We start from the raw sequence: 21,800 nt of genomic DNA, 5'->3' as shown, positions 1-21,800 counted from the left end.
GAGGTCTCTCTCTCTGCGGCGAACTCTGTCTTCTCTTAATTTATTCATTGCCTCCGTTTTTTCACTCTGGATCTCGGCTTCCAATGCCACTTTCAATGCATCTGTAAGGTTCCTAGGTTTCTGGGTGGAAACTGCAAATGATAGCTGCGGTGTGAGACCTACAATAAATGTTTCCAGGGCCGCTGCATTTAAATCATTATTTCGATATTGTTTTTGGTCCGCTGTAAGTGTACTCCTGTCGATTTTGTTAGCTGCCTGACTTCTCATACTTTCTAAACGTGCCCCGAATCTTGCTACGCTCTCATTCTCCTCCTGCAATAATTTTGTTAGTCGACTTAATATTGCGAAGAAGTCTTCGGTACGCCCAAAATTTTGTCGTAGTTTTTCTATGACTGCGTCGATTGTCCGAGCTGTCTTCATGACTGTCCTCATGCTGCCTACTGCAACGCCTGAAAGTCTAGACGCTAATTCAAAATGAAGGTTTCTTCATCCCCATCCTTTAGCCTAGGGGTACAGTATTCAATGGCGTCGATAAATGGTTCGACATCACCTTCTCCTGAAAATACTGGGATGTGTCTCGTGAGTGATATGATGCGCTTCAACCGGGCTTCTTCTGTCTCCACCATGGTCGTCACTGGTTCTCCTGATAATTCTTCTTCTGATTCGTCGTCTAGGACACCGTTCGTCGAACCGTTCTCTAATGTCCGTTCGTTTATTAGTGCGTCAAATGAAAGGTCGTCAAGAGCAATGTCGGAATTTTCAGAACTAGGGGTGGAGTTGTGTGATTCGTTATCGCGCCACCCGTCGAACCACGCCTGCCGATCCTCGTCACCGGCTTCTTTTATATGATCAATTTTTGCGACTTACCTCAGTGCCAAGATGCTCAATTGAATTGTAATCTGCATTTACTGTTTCCCTGTGCCCTCTAAAATGATTGGTCGGCCTTCCTATTTCCTCGGAGCCCTGCTGATGACACGTTCTTTTGTTGCTGGCTGTTAATTTATCCTCTGCGTGGCTTGTGTTCCTCTCCCTTGTAGTAGCTGCTTCTATTTCTTTATTTCTTTCTTTTCTGGAGACACTTGTTTGACCTCTCTCTCTCTTTTTCACTTTATTTTCTTGTTTCACTGAATTTCTTATTTCTTCGGGGACACTTGTTTTAATTACTTTTCTTATTCCAGTTACCTTATTTCTTAATTGCACTTTACTTCAATTCTTCCTATTTCAATTAATTTCCTATTTCAATAACTTTCCTTATTATCTCACTTTCCTATGTAAATTATTCTTCTTTTTCTTGATTCCTTTTCTCTATTTCACTTATTTTCCTTATTTCAATTCACTTTTCCTATTTTCAATAATTCTTCTTTTTTCTGGATTACTTTTTCTATTTCACTTATTTTTCCTGTTTCAATTCACTTTTCCTATTTTCAATAATACTTCTTTTTTCTGGATTACTTTTTCTATTTCATTTATTTTTCTTGTTTCAATTCACTTTTCCTATTTTCAATTATTCTTCTTCTTTTTCCTGGATTACTTTTTCTATTTCACTTATTTTTCTTGTTTCAATTCACTTTTCCTATTTTCAATTATTCTTCTTTTTCTGGATTACTTTTTCTATTTCACTTATTTTTCTTGTTTCAATTCACTTTTCCTATTTCAATTATTCTTCTTCATTTTAATTCACTGTTTCAATTTCAATTATCTTCTTTATTTCAATTCACTTTTTCATTTTCAATTATCTTCTTTTTTTCAATTCACTTTTCAATTTCAATTATCTTCTTTATTTCAATTCACTTTTTTCAATTTCAATTATCTTCTTTTTTCCAATTCACTTTTCCTATTTTCAATTATCTTCTTTATTTCAATTCACTTTTTCATTTTCAATTATCTTCTTTTTACGATTCACTTTTAATATTCTTCAATAATTCTTACTTTTATACCCGGGTATTTCCTAGAGTTCTCAGTTTTTCCGATTTCTGGGTACTCACCACTAAATTTTCCACACAATTCACTTCACTCAATTCACTTATCTGGGCGACAACCACGTTGGGCGCCAATTTTTCTGTTACGTGTGAGCCTACACCTGGTTATTTACCTGTCACGTAAACAGACCTCCGGACTAGCTCAGCGTCTCACTGAAAAATATTTAGATGTTGATAAAAGGGTGGGTCGCGCAGTGAATGAAGAATACTCATGAATTACGGTACTAATTGTTTATTGGGCGTCCCCAAGGCATGGGAGTTGCCCGAAATGGCCCTGAGAGTCTCTTTTACAAACTAATTCTATTTATGAAAGCAAATCTAATCCAGTACAATAATCCATTTGATGCAATACTTTTGATTCTATAACTGAGAGAGAGATGGGACAGCAACGAGAATGAGAGTCTTAGGAGACAATTAATCACGATGCAAGACAACTCGGACTCGACATAGATTCGGACAGACTAAACGACTGACTGATTACAAGAGGCCGCTCCTCCTGAAGGTCCCAGGTTTATGTAACCTCGGTCGCGGATGCCGCCAAACACCTGTATCACTGCGCGGAACTTGTATTATTCCGCGGTTGAACTCAGATTATTCCGCCCTGAGGAACTAGGTGGTTATTGTCAAGTTCCCTAGTCAGCAGAAAATGGTATCAAGGCGCCGAAAGCGGTTCCCTGTGCTAGAGTACCTGTTCGCTCGGTTCCCATGAGAAAGCGTCTCCTCAGCAACACGTGCAAGCAGCGATTCTCGGTAACCAGAGTCAGGCTAGAAATACAACGGAAATTCGGTGTCTAATTCAGGTGAGCAAGTTGGCCCATCGATTTATAGAAAATATATATAGAATATCATAATATTGACGGGAGGGTAGGCCCACCCGTCACATTTTTAATTTGTATTTTTAATTTTTATTATTAATTTGTATTTTTAACTTTTATTGTTAATTTGTATATTTAATTTTTATTTTTATTTTTAATTTGTATTTTTAATTTTTATCGTTAATTTTTATATTTAATTTTTATTTTTAATTAAATAACAATATTAATAAAGTATCTTAATTCTTTTTTTTTAATAAAACATATAATCTAATATATTTATTTTTATGAATTTTCAGGCAATTCCGGGGAAAGGAAGTACCACATGTATTTTCAAATCGACAACCAACCTCTGCATTTAATTGAAAATTTAGATTTTCAAACTTATATAAAAATAAAAGGTATAATTCAAAATTTATCAAGTGACTGCTAACTTTAATGTCATGAATTTAGCAGACGTCTAAAAATCTTTGTTTTTTTTTTTATTAATTTAATTACAATAAAAAAAATATTTCTAAAAAATGACACTTATAATTTTTCAAGTTTTTTAAGTGTTAAATTTTTTTATTAATTATTCAATTAAAAGTTTTTCAATATAAAATTTTTAAAAATTTTGAAATGTCGGCTAACTTTATTTTCATAATATAACATTGTTCTAAATTTATGACACTAAGGGCCAGTTTTTCAATCCAGGATAAAATTTTATCCAATGATAAAATATATCTATATATTTCATATATATAAATATACAGGCAATAATAATTTTATCCTGGATAAAATTTGATCGTAGATTAATAAAGTGGCCCTAACATTAGTAAAAACTTAATTATTTTTTCATTTTAATTAACAAATAAGGTAAAAGCCCCAATAGATGATCATGTACCAGTATATGATCACTCCATGTATTTGTATACCTATATTTATGAATATAGATATACAAATACATGGAGTGATCATATACTGGTACGTGATCATCTATTGGGGCTTTTACCTTAAATTAAATCTTTAAAATTATTCTGAAGAAATAGCATTTTAATATTTATAAATTTTTATGTTAAATAATTTTATAATTGTTATTATGATAATTAATTTGTTACAAAAATTAAAAAAAATAGTGTAAAATTTATTCAATTAATTATCATGAACAAATGTTATTAAAAAATTTATTTGTGTAGATGACAACACCGCAGCTCTGGATTTCATGATGGAATTACTAACCAGTCGCAAGTATCCACTTCAAAATCCTTCGCGGGATATTATATATCGCAGTCTGGACGGAATCGATTTCACCCCAATTAATTAAAAATGATATTACATAATATTATTGTAATTATCATTTTCTGAAATAAACTATTTCAATAATCCATAAATAGTAAGTTGTTTTCATTGAACAAGTAAGTTGTTTTCATTGGTTGGTCTTCCAAGATTTGTCGCTGTTTCAGGGTAAGTGATGGTACTTTCTGCCAGTTGGGAGTAAATTGAGTAATTGTTCTGTGCATTCAACTAAAAGTCTTCCTCTATTCCTAGAGTAATTTCTGAATTCAAATCTTACGATAATTTGCAGAAATGATTATTGTTATGTTTATTAATTATTAATATTATAAATGATTCATTCTAAAATGACTTTTTTTTAAGGATTCGATAGAAAATGATTTATTAAATTAATTTATATAAAATCAGTAAAGTCTGATGTTTTTTAAACAACTATTTTTAAAAGTTCAAAAATTTTATTTAAATATAATTTAAAAAAAAATTTTTAAACTTATTAATAGTTGTAAATAATAATTCTAAAAAATTTAATAAAGTTTTTTAACCTGATTAAATCAGTAGTCTAATTTACGTACTTTTTTTTTTTTTTGTTACTTGAATTTGTATTAAATTTCACTACGAATTAGTCTTACCGAAGTTGGAGTTTTCTAATGTTAAAAATGTACGGTTGTGTTACATGCATTTGGAAGGAGCTGCTCCATTTGCAAAGACTGAAATTGCAAGTAAGTGTTTTTTTTTTTTTTTTAATAAATTTTTTATTAAATCTATATTAATAACAAAATTGAAAAAATTTTTTCTCCTGGATAGTCATGTGATAGAATTGTATTTTTTTTTTTTTTTTTAGTGAAATTGAATTTCATTGCAAAGGTCTTGATTTGAGTTTGTTACTTTTCAAGGTTTCATATTATTTTCACTGATAGTTAATTTATTATGACAAGTCTGTAGGCTGCATATGAATCTTCTCTATTTCTAGATATATAATTAAGAAATGACCTTGTATCTTGTGATCTATCAACATTTTTTAAGATATAAGCTTACCCCGACATTACTCTCATTGAGACCTTTCATTTGAGTACCCATATCAATTTTTCATATATATATGTGTCCGTGTGTGTGTGAAAAATATACCTAAATGCATGTTGATACTCAAATTAAAGCTCTTGATGAATATAACATCGGGGTGAGCTTATATCTTTAAAAACGTCAATAGTTAGATAAGTACTGTACAATTCAACAAAAGTCATTGTTCAATAAGGTAAAATTTTATTTATTTATAGTTCACAAGTCACGGCAGTCACATAGTAACTGCAAGGTTGCTGGTATTTATTTATTTATTTATTTTGACAGAACACTTTATATCCGTGAGCTTTTTTATTGGTGGTAATGTCAGAGGAGCTGTGAATGAAGATACTACTGACGCTATTCTTATTTTCCTCTATGAAATACCGAAGATATTCAACTAAGATTACATGAAACTTGACATCGCTTTAATTAACATAAGATTGCCACACAGTAAAGAATATTGTTCATTGGGAACCAGCGTTGACTGCGTGTTCGCGCAGCTTTTATTAAGACGAAAAAAATAGCCGGTAAGTTCGTTAAGAGTAAAATTTAAATACATAAATTACGTTTTTTAGAGTAGAGATAATTTTACAGGTGTAATTTCAATGGGAAATTAATCTTAATTTATTTTAATAGTTCAAGTTAATAAAAATAAGCCGAGGATTTTTGGTGACGCAATTATTCATTTGTCACATCGACTTCGCTATCGAGCATAATGAGCCTCTGCCAGCTCACCCTATTACGACATCAACCGACAAAGAGCGGACGATCGTCAAACATATTGCTGAGAATTTAGTAGCTGACGGAGCGACTTTTCATCTGGGTATTGGAAGTATTCCTGACGGAGTATTATCTCAGTTGAAGAGCCATAAGAACCTTGGTATTAATAGTGAAATTTTTAGCAATAGTGTTGTTGATCTGGTTAACATTGGATGTATTACTGTTAACAAAAAGTCTATTCATCGCGTTGATTGTAGGATCTTTTTGTGTTGGATCACAAAAATTGTATGATTTCATGCACAACAATCCATTTATTGGTATGTATTATAATTTCAATATATGATTCTAAAATTTTGAGATTTGATTATTATTTTGAATTTTTAAATCTATAAAAATGAAAAGTTCAATTTTTTTAAATAATTTTTATACAATAATGTTTTATTAATATATTTTTTCATAAATGATTTTTAAAAAATTATTTTTTAAAAATATTTTTTCATAAAATATTTTCTTGTAAATAATTTTTTATAAATTATTTCTAAGTTAAAAAAATCGAAATATGATGAAATATCTCCAAATTTTATTATCATTTGTAACACTTGTAATATTACTTGATAGTAAAAAATTTAACCAATATTTATATAATCTTAATAATATCAATAAATTATATTACAGAGATGTTGGTTGTCAATTACGTAAACGACCCGAGAACAATAGCCAAGCAACCGAAAATGACTTGTATTAATACGTGGATTGAATTTGTACTGTTCAGACAGTATAGGAACACGAATGTACTGTGGATTTGGAGGCCAGGTAGATTTTCTGACTGGCGCGACGATGAGTAAAGACGATTTGGGCCAGCCGATAGTTACATTAAATTCAACAACTGCTGACGGAAAAACAAGCAAAATATCTCCGGTATTGAAATTAGGGGATGGCGTGGTGACCAGCAGAGCCTTGGTTAGATACGCCGTAACTGAGGACGGAATCGCGAGTCTGTTTGATAAGACTCTGAAGCAACGTGCTCATGAACTTATCAACGTCGCTCATCCGAATCATCGCGAAGCTTTGGAGAAAGCAGCTTTTCAGCAGCTCAAAGGAAAGCCCGAACCTTGAACTCTTCAGCTATCTTTATTTGTCGGAAATATCACTAAAGAGTAATCACAATCTGGAGATTAAGAAGAAGTAAATTACGGCTTTAGATTGTGCATTTGAATACATATTTATGGTTTATTTTTTTATTATTATTAAAGACCCTATTAGTGGCACCTCTAATCCATATTAGTGGCACTTTTTTATTTTTTCAATGAAAAAATTTTCTACTTATAATAAAAATTGAAAATTTTTTTGATAAAAACGTCTTAAAGATTAGATATAATGTATTCATTATTGAAATTAATTATTTCACTAGTTGATTAAGTACCAAAATCAAAGAAAGGGTCAGTAATGGAGTCCCTGCCACTAATGGGGTCTTTTACTCTATTTCATGATAAAATAATGCATTTTTTATGATGAGTGTATGTGAGAGTTAATAGAATCGTTTGTAACATAATATTCTTATTGTAAAAACTTCATAATTATCTCGAAATATGATTTAAAATAATATTTATGATAAAAAATTAAAAAATGTCATTTTTATATATGCCATTTACTATTTAATGGTATTGTCAATTATAAATTTGTCGATTTACTTAAAATGAAAGTAATTTGTTATTGAAAAAATTAAATTTTTTTATTTTTATTTTTTTTCTTTTTCATCTAAAAAATTATTTACATTTTGATTTAACTTAATTTTATACACAATTTAAGAATTTATTTAAAAATTTTTAATTCATTTAAATATTTTTAATTTATTTAATTCTAGTAATTAAGTATATTTTACATTTTAAATTCAATGAAATTATTTAACCAAAGTTAATGTCTTTTGAAAGATTCCCATCTTTTCTGTGCTTTTGAACATTTTTAAAAAATGTTGAAAAATCAACGTAAGGCTGAATCTTAGCATTTCAGAATTTTTTTTTTTTTTTTTTCATTTTTTGTCTCGTTACGGTATAATTTCATAGACCAAAAAAAATTAATTTCTGAAAGTTTCAGTTCAAAATTAAAATTTTGAAAGGTCGCTCATAATTTTTTTTTATTTTTTTAATTAATTATTATTTAGTGTCAGCTTTAACTGCTGTGGTCATATCGCCAACTTTAACTGATGGGAGTGGTGCGTTGGGGTCTTTTTGGTTTGTGAAAATCTTAACCTACGCGGCAAGGATTAAATCTCAACCAAGCTAGTTTGTAAGATCAGCTTACGATTCGTACCCACGTCTGGCCGGCGATTTATTAAAATATTGTTAAAATATTGCAGTTGATTAAATAAAATTATTAAATTAAAAAAAAATAATGTTTTCTATATTGTGCTTGATTTTTAGTTCATCTCGTGGTGTACTTTTATCGATTATTGTACTAAATAAAAAAAAAAAAAATGCAAAGAATTTTAATTTTTCAGTCATTTCATTTTTTTATAGACTAGCAATTGTTATTAATCATTTGATTTTTGATTTCAGTTGTTTAACCGCTAGGAAAAGGACCTAGTCACATACTTATAAGAAGAATTGCGCCTTCGGGCTTAATCGTTACAACTCGGGAATAATCGTATCACGCTATGGCCGTCGCCCATGCGCGCCTTGGTTAGCGGTAGAGAAGCCGGCTCACGTGGCCGGCTGCAACAGTTGTGCTTGGACTTTTGTACTAGTACGACTACTCTGTGCGAATCAATTCTGATATTTCTTACTTACATCTCACTTTCATTTAAATATTAAAATTATTCATTAAATATAAATAATTATATTAGCTTCAAGTATACTTTAAATTCTCAATTCATTTAAATCAGTCTAATAGTTCAGTGAATTAACATAAATAAAATCAAGTAAATTTATTTAGTGACGCTACGCGGCCATTACGCGCCACCGTTAACAAGGATTGCATCAGCCACGCGGCTTTAGTCAATCCATAATTGACGCGTGATATTAACAATTAATTACATTAAATTAGTTATTGATATTTAATTACGATCTTATTTAATTTAGCTTATAAATAATTAAATTCCAACTTCAAATCATTTGACTAATTTCTACACTAAAAACATCAAACTCAATTGACTAACATTCTGTTATCAATTGAATATTATTTGCTCTCACCTTGAGACAATTGAACATTAATAGATCTCACTCTGAGATAGTTCAAAGTGATTAGATATTACTAGCTCCCACCTTGGGACTTGTCTAATTCAAATTATCGATAATCTTCTATCTAAGGCGGTTGAGCTCACCCCTATTGCGTTATTGCAACGTAATTTTACACATTCACACTTACACATACACAATTTACTTGTATAATTTCATCAAGGAGGTTTTTTCCCAGCCTAGCTGGGTTTTCCTCCTTTGGGGACAAATAAATTCTTCTAAATTGTTCCCCAAAAAATCCAAGTATATTTATTTAATTTCCTAATCCCAACTTTATCGTATAATTTAAAACAATTACGGGAATTATCCGCATTGGATAGTTTTCGACAAAACATTTGGTGCCTCCTGTGAGGTGTACACGAACCCTGATTTGCGAAGACGAGCAAGACGTGCCGAAGATCCAATCACTATACCACCCAGCTGCTGCCAGCATCGTTGGACTTCAATACAAATAAGATAAGTCTTTAACACTAAATCATTTATAATATTAATTAATATATTATTTAATCATTTGATAATATATCCAACTTATTTATTTGTAATTTAATTAATTGTTTGACTTTGGCTGACTAATCGATTGTCACTTGGCAATCAATTCATCGGTCAACTAGTGCAATTGGTTATCATTCAAATATTTATTTACGTTATTATTTTAATTATTTACGTATAACTTAATTTAATTAATTAGTCGACAATTCACAATTAATTGATCATTGTCCGGTGATTAATTGTTGTGCAACAGAATAATTAATTATCAATTCTCAAATTATTTAATATTTAATTATAATTAATTATTTAAATTGTTTCTCAAATCAATTGATTACTGTAAGTGATCTATTTATTACAGAAATAAGATAATTAATTATCAATTGATATTTATTATTGTTATTTATTATTACTATTATTATCATATAAATTTATCGCAAAATGACTAAAACAAAATGACTTTAGAACAAACACGTGTTCTATTAACTGCTAAAATTACCGCATTGAACGATGAATTAACAGCAAAGACCACAGACATTCAGACTGCTTCTTTACGTTTTCCTAAAATCGAAAAAATGTTCGATCAGTACGATGCCAGTATCGACGAATTAGAAGTGAACAAACCTGAGGACCCAGAAATAGAACTTGCGGACGGAATTCGCAAAATTTATTACAATCTTGCAACTAAAATAAAAATTCCCAATCAAGATGTTCTCAATGCCACTATTCAAACTGCAATTAACGCTTCGACTCTTAATCGAACACTCGAGACTCAACGACTTACTAAGCTCCCTACCACGGATTTACCAAAATTCGATGGCAACTTTGAAAATTGGCTTTCTTTTAAAAATACATTTAAGACACTGATCGACGAACGTAAAGATTTAGATGATCTTAATAAGTTTTTATACCTTCGCGGATGTTTAACTGGTTCTGCTGCAAACAAGCTCGCGCTTTTGGATGCAAGTGCAGAAAACTATACACAGGCCTGGGACCTTTTAACAGAAACTTATCAGAAAGAGCGCGCTTTAGTTTTTAAACATTATGACGCTTTTTTAAATCTTAATTCAATATCAACCCCGACTAATGAAAATCTCACTAAATTCATAGATGATGCTCGACAACACTTAAATGATTTAAAATCATTAAAAGCAAACCCAACTGACGCATTTATAGTAAGATTATTAGAACTTAAATTACCAACAGAAATTAGAGACAAATGGGACGAAACGTACGAAGACGATAACACTCTCCCAACGTTTGACGCATTTAGCAAATTTATAATAAAAACTGCTTTCCGACTCAGTACACGTAAACCTAATAAACAGCGCGACTCCGATGGCTCCTTTAAAAGACGACGTAATGAATATTCGAGTAATAATTTCAAGAAACAAAAAACAGACTCACCAGTCCGAGCTTTAGTAACAACCACTTCTACTGCCTGTCCATGTTGTAAACTATCTCATCCGCTCTATAAATGTTATAAGTTTGATGCATTAACTATAGGAGAACGCATAAAATTTGTAAAATCTGCTAAACTTTGCAATAATTGTCTTCGCGAACACAAAGGAACTTGCCCTTCCAGTAGTAGATGTCAAACCTGTAAGAAATTCCATCATACCAAACTGCACATTCAACAAAAGACAGTTCAACAACCCTCTAATCCGAATACTTCAAAGAACAATGCCGTAAAATCCGAGTCACCTATTACTGTTACGACTGATAAGGGATCTACATCTTGACTAGTAGTACACAACTATACGACAATTCTCAGAACACCGCGTTTCCAATTGATGATGAGCGCACTCATCCAGTTGCGTGATTCAACGGGTGGATTCATACAAGCTCGCGCTTTACTTGACACCTGTGCAACAGCTAATTTCATTACTGAAAATTTGTCTAGCAAATTAAAATTACCAATGCAAAACTGTTCTATTCCGATCGGGGCTGTTAATGGAATGCAAACCTTTTCAAAACATGTCGTTCAAATAAGTTGTAAATCTTTAAATAATAAATTTCAAAGATCATTATCATTTTTAACTGTTAACGAAATTGCAGAGCTGAGTCCAAATGAAATCTTTCCACGTAATAAAATAGACATACCTAAAAAGATAATGCTTGCTGATCCGGAATTTCATATACCAAGACCCGTAGATGTCCTTATCGGTTCAGGTACCACACTTTCTCTTCTATCTGTCGGACAGATTAACTGCTCACAAAATGATTGTGATTTAATATTACAAAAAACGCAACTAGGATGGGTTGTAGCGGGAGGAGTCATTGACGACAAAAATATATTTTCTGTAACTTGTCAACTAACTGATCTGTCGAGTCAATTAACAAAATTCTGGACTATTGAAGACATAAGTTCTAGTGATTCTCGATCTATTGAGGATTCTACATGTGAGACTTATTATCAAAACACTACTATTCGCGATACAGACGGTCGATATATAGTAAAACTACCCTTTCGCGCAGACGATGTCGAGTTCGGGAATTCCAAACAAAAGGCTCTAAATAGATTTCTGTCTTTACAGAAGAGATTAAATTCAGACTCATCATTAAAATCCGAATACAATAAAGTCATGAATGAATACATCAATCTTGGCCACATGGTACACGTACCGGATGATAGTGGACCAGGGTATTACATGCCCCATCATCCGATAATAAAAACATCCAGCACTACCACTAAGGTACGCGTTGTATTTGATGCTTCAGCTAAAACCGATAAAGGTATCTCCTTGAATGAAGTCTTACTAACAGGGCCTACTATACAAGATAATCTTTTCACCATTCTCTTACGTTTTCGCACTTTTGTCTATGCTATGACTTCTGATATCGCTCAAATGTATCGACAAATTTGCATACATCCGGATCATCATAAATTTCAACGAATCCTTTATTATCATAACGACAAAATTAGTACCTTTGAACTTAAACGAGTTACATTTGGGGTTTCTGCAGCTCCATTTCTAGCTATACGCACGGTAAATCAACTTGCTGATGACGAATCTCATAATTTTCCTGTAGCTTCAAAAATATTAAAACGAGATCTTTATGTCGACAACTTATTAACCGGATCCAATTCTTTGACCGAAATTTTAAAATTGCGTGACGAAATCATTCAACTAGTGCGAAAGGGTGGATTTGAACTCAGACAATGGGCTTCGAATCACCGACACGCACTGGATAATTTCGATCAAAGAACCTTAGATTTAGATTGTGCTATTAATGATGATCCTATCTCTAAAACTTTGGGCATAGCATGGAATTCTCTAACTGACGAATTTATCTATACAGTCAAATCAAACGATTCATCACGAAAAATAACTAAACGAACCATTTTATCTGACATTGCAAAAATTTTCGATCCTATCGGAATTCTCGGTCCTATTGTATTATGGCAAAACCATCATTCAAGAATGTTGGAAATTAAAGGTCCATTGGGATGAAACGGTCCCACAAGAATTGCATTTGCGCTGGTGTAAATTTGCTGAACAATTACCCCTAATCAAAGACTTTTCGGTTGAACGAAATATTTTAATTCCTGATCCGACTGACATACAACTGCATGGATTTTGTGATGCTAGTAGAGTAGGCTATGGTGCTTGCATTTATATAAGATCAGTGAATAAACATGGAGACGTGATCGTGAAATTAGTTTGTTCCAAATCTCGAGTTGCTCCCATTAAAGATGTTACAATTCCAAAATTAGAATTATGTGGAGCATTATTACTTGCTAAATTATATAAGGACACAATTCCTTCATTTAACTTTGACATATCTAAAGTCACATTTTGGTCTGATTCAACTATTGTACTTCAATGGCTCAAACGATCTCCCAGCACTCTCAAGGTCTTTGAAGCGAATCGCGTTACACAAATTCAAACCCTTTGCAGTAAAATCGAATGGCGACATGTCAGAACCAAGGATAACCCGGCAGATTGCTTATCTAGAGGTCAACTTCCTTCTGAATTTCTAAATAACAAAATGTGGTTGATAGGTCCTACGTGGCTATCACAGGATCCTCTCAATTGGCCTAACTTAAAGCCAACAGTTCTTTCTGAACTTCCTGGTGTTCGAAAAATTACTTGTTTACTAGCTTCCACTGACAATTTATTTAAACGGTTTTCATCATATTCTAAACTTATAAATTCTTTTTCCTATTGTTTGCGAATGTTAAAAGATAATCCATTCAAACACAAACCTTTAAACGTAGAAGAAAAATTATTAACTGAAATTAAAATCTTAACTCTGATTCAAAACGAACAATATTATGATGAAATCAAACAAATTAAAGAAACCGGAGAGACTAAAAATCTACGATTACGATGCCTTAATCCATTCATTGATTCAAACGGATTATTGAGAGTGGGAGGCCGTTTGAAACATGCTCCTATATCCTTTTCGAAAAAACATCCTATTTTATTACCTTCACGTCATTATGTTACGGATCTAATTATTAGAGAAACTCATGAAAGTTTGTATCATTCGGGTATACAAAGTACACTTTCAAATCTTAGACATAAGTTTTGGCTGCTAGATGGCAAAAATCAAGTACGTAAAATCATTAGACATTGCGTTAAATGCATTCGATATCAACCAATTCTCTTACAAAGTAAAATGGCCGATTTGCCTAGTTCTAGAGTCTCGGAATCTCCGCCATTTTCTCACGTAGGAATTGATTATTTTGGACCTCTCTTTATCAAGGAACGTAAATTTCGAAACAGAACTAAAGTCAAGGTCTATGGATGTGTTTTTGTTTGCATGGCTACTAAGGCTGTACATTTAGAAATCGTAAGTGACTTAACTACCGAGGGTTTCTTAGGAGCTTTCGGACGTTTTATTGGTAGAAGAGGGGTTCCATCTCATGTATATTCTGATAATGGTACCAATTTTGTGGGTGCAAATAATCAACTAATAGAACTTTACCAACTATTCAACTCTAAGTCCCATCAGGACATTGTTAACAACTATGCCATAAAGAGAAACATTGTCTGGAAATTCAATCCACCTTTATCTCCTCATTTCGGGGGTATCTGGGAGGCGGCAGTCAAGTCATTTAAACACTATTTTAAACGAGTAGTGAAAGAACAACTTTTAACATTTGAAGAATTAAATTCTCTAGCTATACAAATTGAATCTATATTAAATTCTCGTCCTCTATGTTCATTGTCAAGTGATCCTAATGATCCTATTGCTTTAACTCCTGCACACATTTTAATAGGTCGTCCTCTCACTATGCTACCTGAAAATGATTTTTCTGACGTTCCAGATAATAGACTAAGCTCATGGCAATTCACTGTCAAGGCGCGACAAGATTTCTGGAAACGCTGGTATTTGGAATACCTTCATGAGTTGCAGACCAGGCAAAAATGGGACTCCAATCGAGGGGATATTAAGGTCAATCAAATTGTCTTACTAATGGACAAAAACCAACCCTGTATGCGGTGGCAGCTGGGAGTAGTGATCGAGACTCATCCAGGAGAGGATAACATAACACGAGTGGCTTCAATTCGAACAGCTCAAGGCATATATAAACGGAATATTACTCTGTTATGTCCATTACCAATCAATTCTTAAAATCTGTAAATTCAAAATATTGTAATCATGTAATATCATTGATTGTAAACACTACTCATAATATCTTGCTCAACCTTCGCAACGGGGGGAGTATGTTTAACCGCTAGGAAAAGGACCTAGTCACATACTTATAAGAAGAATTGCGCCTTCGGGCTTAATCGTTACAACTCGGGAATAATCGTATCACGCTATGGCCGTCGCCCATGCGCGCCTTGGTTAGCGGTAGAGAAGCCGGCTCACGTGGCCGGCTGCAACAGTTGTGCTTGGACTTTTGTACTAGTACGACTACTCTGTGCGAATCAATTCTGATATTTCTTACTTACATCTCACTTTCATTTAAATATTAAAATTATTCATTAAATATAAATAATTATATTAGCTTCAAGTATACTTTAAATTCTCAATTCATTTAAATCAGTCTAATAGTTCAGTGAATTAACATAAATAAAATCAAGTAAATTTATTTAGTGACGCTACGCGGCCATTACGCGCCACCGTTAACAAGGATTGCATCAGCCACGCGGCTTTAGTCAATCCATAATTGACGCGTGATATTAACAATTAATTACATTAAATTAGTTATTGATATTTAATTACGATCTTATTTAATTTAGCTTATAAATAATTAAATTCCAACTTCAAATCATTTGACTAATTTCTACACTAAAAACATCAAACTCAATTGACTAACATTCTGTTATCAATTGAATATTATTTGCTCTCACCTTGAGACAATTGAACATTAATAGATCTCACTCTGAGATAGTTCAAAGTGATTAGATATTACTAGCTCCCACCTTGGGACTTGTCTAATTCAAATTATCGATAATCTTCTATCTAAGGCGGTTGAGCTCACCCCTATTGCGTTATTGCAACGTAATTTTACACATTCACACTTACACATACACAATTTACTTGTATAATTTCATCAAGGAGGTTTTTTTCCCAGCCTAGCTGGGTTTTCCTCCTTTGGGGACAAATAAATTCTTCTAAATTGTTCCCCAAAAAATCCAAGTATATTTATTTAATTTCCTAATCCCAACTTTATCGTATAATTTAAAACAATTACGGGAATTATCCGCATTGGATAGTTTTCGACAAAACATCAGTTGGTCGCATGATTAAGTATACTGGTTTCGGTAACGCAGCTGGAATGGTTGTAAATGAAGGACTTTCAGGTAGCAATCAACCTAAGTCGAATTACTCCTCAGAGTCCGGAGAAAGCGACACTGAATAGTATACTAAGTATAACGAAAATATAAATCCTGTCATTGGATGCTAAGAGAATCCTAAACCTAGTCCTTTGGAATGAATGACTGGGAACAGAAAGAGTACGAGGCTATGAAACTTATCAATCTCATTACTAAGTTGTCTAGGTAATTCTAAATTATTTACTGTGTAAAGTTATATATTTTTTGTTGATAATTAATTTGTATTAATTTTATGATTTTTAGTGACGAAATCCTTAAGCCATGTACAGTTGGTGAAAATGGCAAGTCAAAACCAATAGAGCATGTATTTAAACTACAGAAAGGTATAAATTTATCAAAAAATGACAATGATGAAGATGAACAAATTAAAAAATTTATTATTATAATTTTCGTATTCATTTTTCAAATATTCAGTCTTTCTTCAATTGGCTATCTGTTCAAAATTCATCACATCAGTGTGCAATGATTTTTTTTTTAATGTTTACTATAAAAGTATTTATACTATATTATAAAATATTTATAATTAAATTAACCTTTACTTTGTGAAAAATAAAATTTAGTTTATCTGAAAAATTAAAGAAATAGATTAAAAAGCGAAAAAATTACTGAGCCACGTTTTTTCTTGTATACTGCCGCCTTAAAGTCTTAAAACCAAATAGTTATCTTTATTACTAAATTATTAAATAAACGGTGCAATTATACAATTTAATGGAATTGAAGTACATAGCAATAATAAAATAAAATAATCAGTTAGGTCCAATTTAAAAAAAAATTTTAAGACACTGAGATTTTAAATTTTTTGTGAAAATAAATCTTAGCATATATTTAATAATTTTTTATGATAAATAAACTGAGGGCAATAAAAATTAGAAAAAAAAAGTTTACATGTAGAAGTTAGAAAATACCATTTTTTTAATGATTTTTCAAAACAACTGCTACCTTATGTCATAATTTTTTAGCAATAGAATTTTAATGAAAAAAATTTAATTAATAAGTTTCACATAAAAAAAAAAAAAAATTATTAACGAAAAAATTTTTCAAAACATTTTTGTATTGTAATTAATTAATTATGAAAATTAAAAAAAATTGACAGTTTTCAGCAAACTTTAGTATCATAAAATTTTTCATGTCTTATAATGAGAAGCATTTGAGAATTCTCTACAATCAAAAAAATTTTTATAGCGTCTTATTAAAATTATGTTTATTGTTATACTCTTGCTAGCTCAAAAAAATTGATTATGTAATTTACAAAAAATTTATTTACTTGAGTAAGTAATATGACACTGAAATCAGCTGATAGTTAATTGATAGTTAAACATTTTTTAATTTTATATAGTTTTATAAATTAGTTATGAAAAGTTACATCATTATTTTTTTTACAATTCTTACATGTAAAATTTATCTCCTAAAGTTTATTGTGTCATAATTATTTTGATAAAAAGATAAAATGTCTTTTTTATTAGCCATAATTCGAACCATGAAAAATATGGAAAACTGTCAAACAACTCCTGACCTTGAAATTCAATACATACCTTTCATTTCTCGAAAGCAAAGTAGGGGGAGTTCTTTTCCTTCTATTCTCTGTAAATAAGAAGTTAGTGATTATGAGTATCACACACTTAAAAAAAAAAAAAATAAATAAATAAAAAACGGAGTAATTTTACAAATATTTGTAACAAAATATCGATAATAATTTCTGAAAGAATGTCATAAAAGGAGACATTCAAAAATATCTGAAAAATAAATAAAAAATCTCGATAAGCTGTCTAAATTAAGTGAGTAAACATTAATTTAATTAAGTGAGGTTAACACATGTTTTTTCAACATCCAGCATTGAAAGTTAATTAGATATAAATATCCAATTAGCATATAGCTGTACATAGGTATATATAAGTATATAACATATTGTGTCAATTGAGATTATTCGTGTAAAAATTGAGTATGTGAGTTCATTGGCTGTCACATATGCATTTAACCACGTGCCCGTGGTGGTAAACGTCGGACAATTGAGTCAATTAAATGCATTTAACTTTCGTCTTTTCTTGATCTGTGCTGGGTATTTGGATCGTCAGTCCAGTTACAATAAAACTGAAAAAACTTAAATTACTTCGCTAAGCTCGTATCGCCCTAAAGATTTTAAAAATACTAATCATTGATAAATATTTTTTTTGCTCGACGGGCAGAAAGCGTCAACTTTCGGCCCGCTGCGCTAAGCGAAGTTGCCGCTTCCTGCCTTCGTCGAGCAAAAAAATAGTATACACTCCACGGGAAGTAAATAAGAAAGCCTCAGATCACATGTTTGTTGACCTCGGCTTCGCCTCGGCCAACAATTACATGTGATCTGAGACATTTCTTATTTTACTTCCCTAGGTGTGTAATATACTATTTTAATGAAATTTCCAAGTAATTGATAAATTTTAAAGTTAATAAAACGTGATAAAAATTTTTTTTTTTTTTAGAAGAAGAAATATTTAAAAAATTTTTAATCCTGTTTATAGTTGAGAAAAGATCGAGATTGTTTTTTAGTAGAAAAAAATTAATAAATAATTAGTAGAAAATAGGCTTAGTGAAAATAGGCTTAGTGTCAGTGTTTGCACTATTGAATCCGCATATTATATACCAGCAAATGTAAAGTCGAAGTTGATAAAAACTGTGCTATAATTGAAGTCGGGTAGATGATGATGAGTTTGAAAAATTTTAAATATATCATCAATAAATAATTTAGATCGATTATTTTTATTTTGTTATAATTATAATTATCTTATTTAGCAGTGATAGCTACATTAATACACAAAACTTGATACTCACGTAGTGTTTAGTTCATTGATGCCAATCCATCATTAAAATATGACAGTCTTTCTTCACTATTGATTTATTTTAGTGATGTGTATCGTGTTTTTTTCTTCATATTTTTCACAAAGTATCCAAAAATGTTAGTTTAAGTGTTATTCATTCAAATATTTTTTAAATTTATTAACTTTTTTAAATTGAAATGATTCTGTAGATTATTTTTTCATTATATTGGTTCAATTATTTAAATATTTTGTATTTTTATTAACCGAGAAATTTTATTATTTTAATAATGGCTGAAATGATTGAAATATTCAATTTTTGTGGTGTCCCTTACTAATTTTTCAACTATAGAAATTTATAATTTTTTAAATTTATTTTATAAATATTTTTATTGCAATAAAAGTACCAATCAATTCAATTTATAAATATGAAGGCTGTGTAATCAAGTACTCGTTAAATATTACTCGATTAACATTTAATATCATTTACATAATCATCGACAGTTATTTTTAAATCGTTTAAAGAATATTAATAATTTTTTCATTTATTGTTATTGTTACTTTCCGGAATTTAAATGAAGAAATTTGATAAGAATTTTTAATTATTTTTTTTTTTAATTTCAGAGTAAGTAATATGCTTGATGTACTATCAACAAGGATTCAAGAAGTTTAAGCTCATTGGGACTCGAGAAAAAATGTCATTCGTGATACTGAAGATAATGTTAAACATCTTTCACTTTATGGTTTGTTAAAAATTATTAATTTTATTAATAAAAAAATGATTAATTATAACCATTAATTGAAAAAATGTAAACAATATTATTTTTTTTAGGATTAAGACGCACAGGCCAGTAAACTCAAAGAAGAAGAATTAAAAGCAGAGAACAAATAAGAAAATTAAGAGAAAATGCGCTGTTCAAAATATAGGAAGCTGAACTTTTTGTTCCTCCTGTACCAAAAATATAATCATTTATTTATTAATGTTGTCAAACATTTACACCTACATCAAGAGTAAGCATTAAATTAATTTATAATTTTTTGTTCCGTGAATATGACTTGGCGTGTTACTAAGTATATATATATATATATATATAACTTTGAGCGTGTCTTCTAAGTGTCTACATTCACGTAGTTTCTTCTTGATAGCACACTTACACTTGTTGCGTAATTACACGCCGCGTACATACCAATAAGTCAAATATTATAAAATAAAATAGCAGTATCACGATAAGTTCATTTATTTTTTATGGTTAATTAATAATGATACTCAAAGTTCACGGATATAGTATATTGTGCAACAAGTGCGACAAGTTGTCGATTGCCCACGAAACCGATGTTGAACGCACGAGCGAAGCGAGCCCCCCCAGTCCCTAAAAACAAATAAAAAGTTAAAATAAAAGAAACAAATATAAATCAGATAATAAATGCAAAGTAATTAATTAATATTAATTACTAAAAAATAAGTTTACACACTGAAACAATCAACACATAAAATTAAATGACATTAAAGTTAGCTTTCACCACAATTTTTTAATTTTCTTTAACAAACAAATTTTTTCCAAAAAATTATTCATAAAAATTAGATTATTTATTTTATAAAATTCCTACATGTCAATTTTTAAAAAAAACTTTTTCATGTCATAATTTATTTTTCACCAAAATTATTAAAATTATCATTTTTCTGCTTAATTAATTTAAATCACAATTTAACAGCTCAATATTAATAAATTATTTTTACTATCGTTAAAAATATTGTAATGTCAGCCTCACTTCTTTAATATTGACAGTTAGATTGTGTTTTTTTTTGTTATTTATTTTAATTATAGCAGTTTTTACAGTCAATTGAATGCGACAAGGATAGTTTGAGTTCGCCAAGAATAATTTGCGTGCGACAAGTAAACTTGTCGCACTCAAATAACAGTTTTATTTATGAAAAAACTCACGCGTAATTTTAAAATGGGCAAACGGCTCTTTTTCAACCGCAACTGCGAGCGTCAAGATACTACTTTTCCCGCATGAGTAATACAAAATTAATTAACAAATTCAAAAAATGAAAACAATATTCAAGTGTCAACGTTTTTTTTTGTTTTGTTTTTTTTTCTTTTTTTAAGCAATGCTGATGATTACACTATTGTTGTATTTTATTTATATCCTTTTATAAGAGCTGATTATTTGCAATGTTAAATTTTAATTAAATGAAAATATTTTCACTTGTAATTTAAATAATGAAAATTTTTACTCGAGAATTATTGTAACAGTTTTGTAAATTAAATCCGCAGTGCGATGCACAATGAACAAGTACATTTTTGTAAGCGATGGATAAAAATAATAATAATTCGCAGAAATTTAGAGAAAGTATGTTTCAAAAAGTGGCCATAGAGTAAATAGTAAGCTAAAAAAACAATACAAATTACAGTAATTATTATTTTCAAACCGTGTCACGATTACGATCAGAAACTTTCACAAATTTTTCACTTTATTATTTAAAGCATCAATTATTTTATTTTTAATTTTAAGTATTATAATTAATAATTATTGTTATTTTTTCAGGGTACATAACTGGGAAGAAATTTATTACTCGTTGAACCGGGCGGAAATTTTTTTTCAAAAATTTTTTGTCATTTTTCATTTATAAGTAACCTGAAAAAAT

The 21,800-nt window shown here is 30.5% G+C and overlaps 2 protein-coding genes, 2 long non-coding RNA genes and 1 pseudogene across 4 annotated transcripts; all 5 read left to right on the top strand.

Moving 5' to 3' along the window:
• The first annotated feature begins 1,917 nt into the window (after positions 1-1,917).
• On the top strand, positions 1,918-4,073 carry LOC123258709. The gene is made up of 3 exons (XR_006508123.1): positions 1,918-2,779; positions 3,091-3,192; positions 3,967-4,073. It is a non-coding gene; the product is annotated as an uncharacterized LOC123258709 (long non-coding RNA).
• A 168-nt stretch (positions 4,074-4,241) lies between these two features.
• LOC123258964 lies at positions 4,242-6,958 on the top strand (annotated as a pseudogene).
• Positions 6,959-10,016: 3,058 nt separating this feature from the next.
• LOC123258963 lies at positions 10,017-11,303 on the top strand. Its single transcript, XM_044719220.1, has one exon. The coding sequence runs from the start codon at positions 10,017-10,019 to the stop codon at positions 11,301-11,303; it is 1,287 nt and encodes a 428-aa protein (XP_044575155.1).
• Positions 11,304-14,187: 2,884 nt separating this feature from the next.
• LOC123258962 lies at positions 14,188-15,147 on the top strand. Its single transcript, XM_044719218.1, has one exon. The coding sequence runs from the start codon at positions 14,188-14,190 to the stop codon at positions 15,145-15,147; it is 960 nt and encodes a 319-aa protein (XP_044575153.1).
• A 3,673-nt stretch (positions 15,148-18,820) lies between these two features.
• LOC123258435 lies at positions 18,821-21,744 on the top strand. The gene is made up of 5 exons (XR_006508063.1): positions 18,821-19,029; positions 19,128-19,290; positions 19,775-19,893; positions 19,983-20,161; positions 21,701-21,744. It is a non-coding gene; the product is annotated as an uncharacterized LOC123258435 (long non-coding RNA).
• Positions 21,745-21,800: the final 56 nt, after the last annotated feature.

The sequence above is a fragment of the Cotesia glomerata genome, linkage group LG2 (genome assembly GCF_020080835.1).
Source record: "Cotesia glomerata isolate CgM1 linkage group LG2, MPM_Cglom_v2.3, whole genome shotgun sequence".
NCBI classification, from domain to species: Eukaryota; Metazoa; Arthropoda; class Insecta; order Hymenoptera; family Braconidae; genus Cotesia; species Cotesia glomerata.
This window is presented reverse-complemented; position numbering and strand designations above follow the sequence as displayed.

Coding starts and splice junctions, on each gene's coding strand:
- LOC123258962 (XM_044719218.1), top strand. CDS start 14,188: ATGGCCGATTTGCCTAGTTCTAGAGTCTCGGAATCTCCGCCATTTTCT.
- LOC123258963 (XM_044719220.1), top strand. CDS start 10,017: ATGACTTTAGAACAAACACGTGTTCTATTAACTGCTAAAATTACCGCA.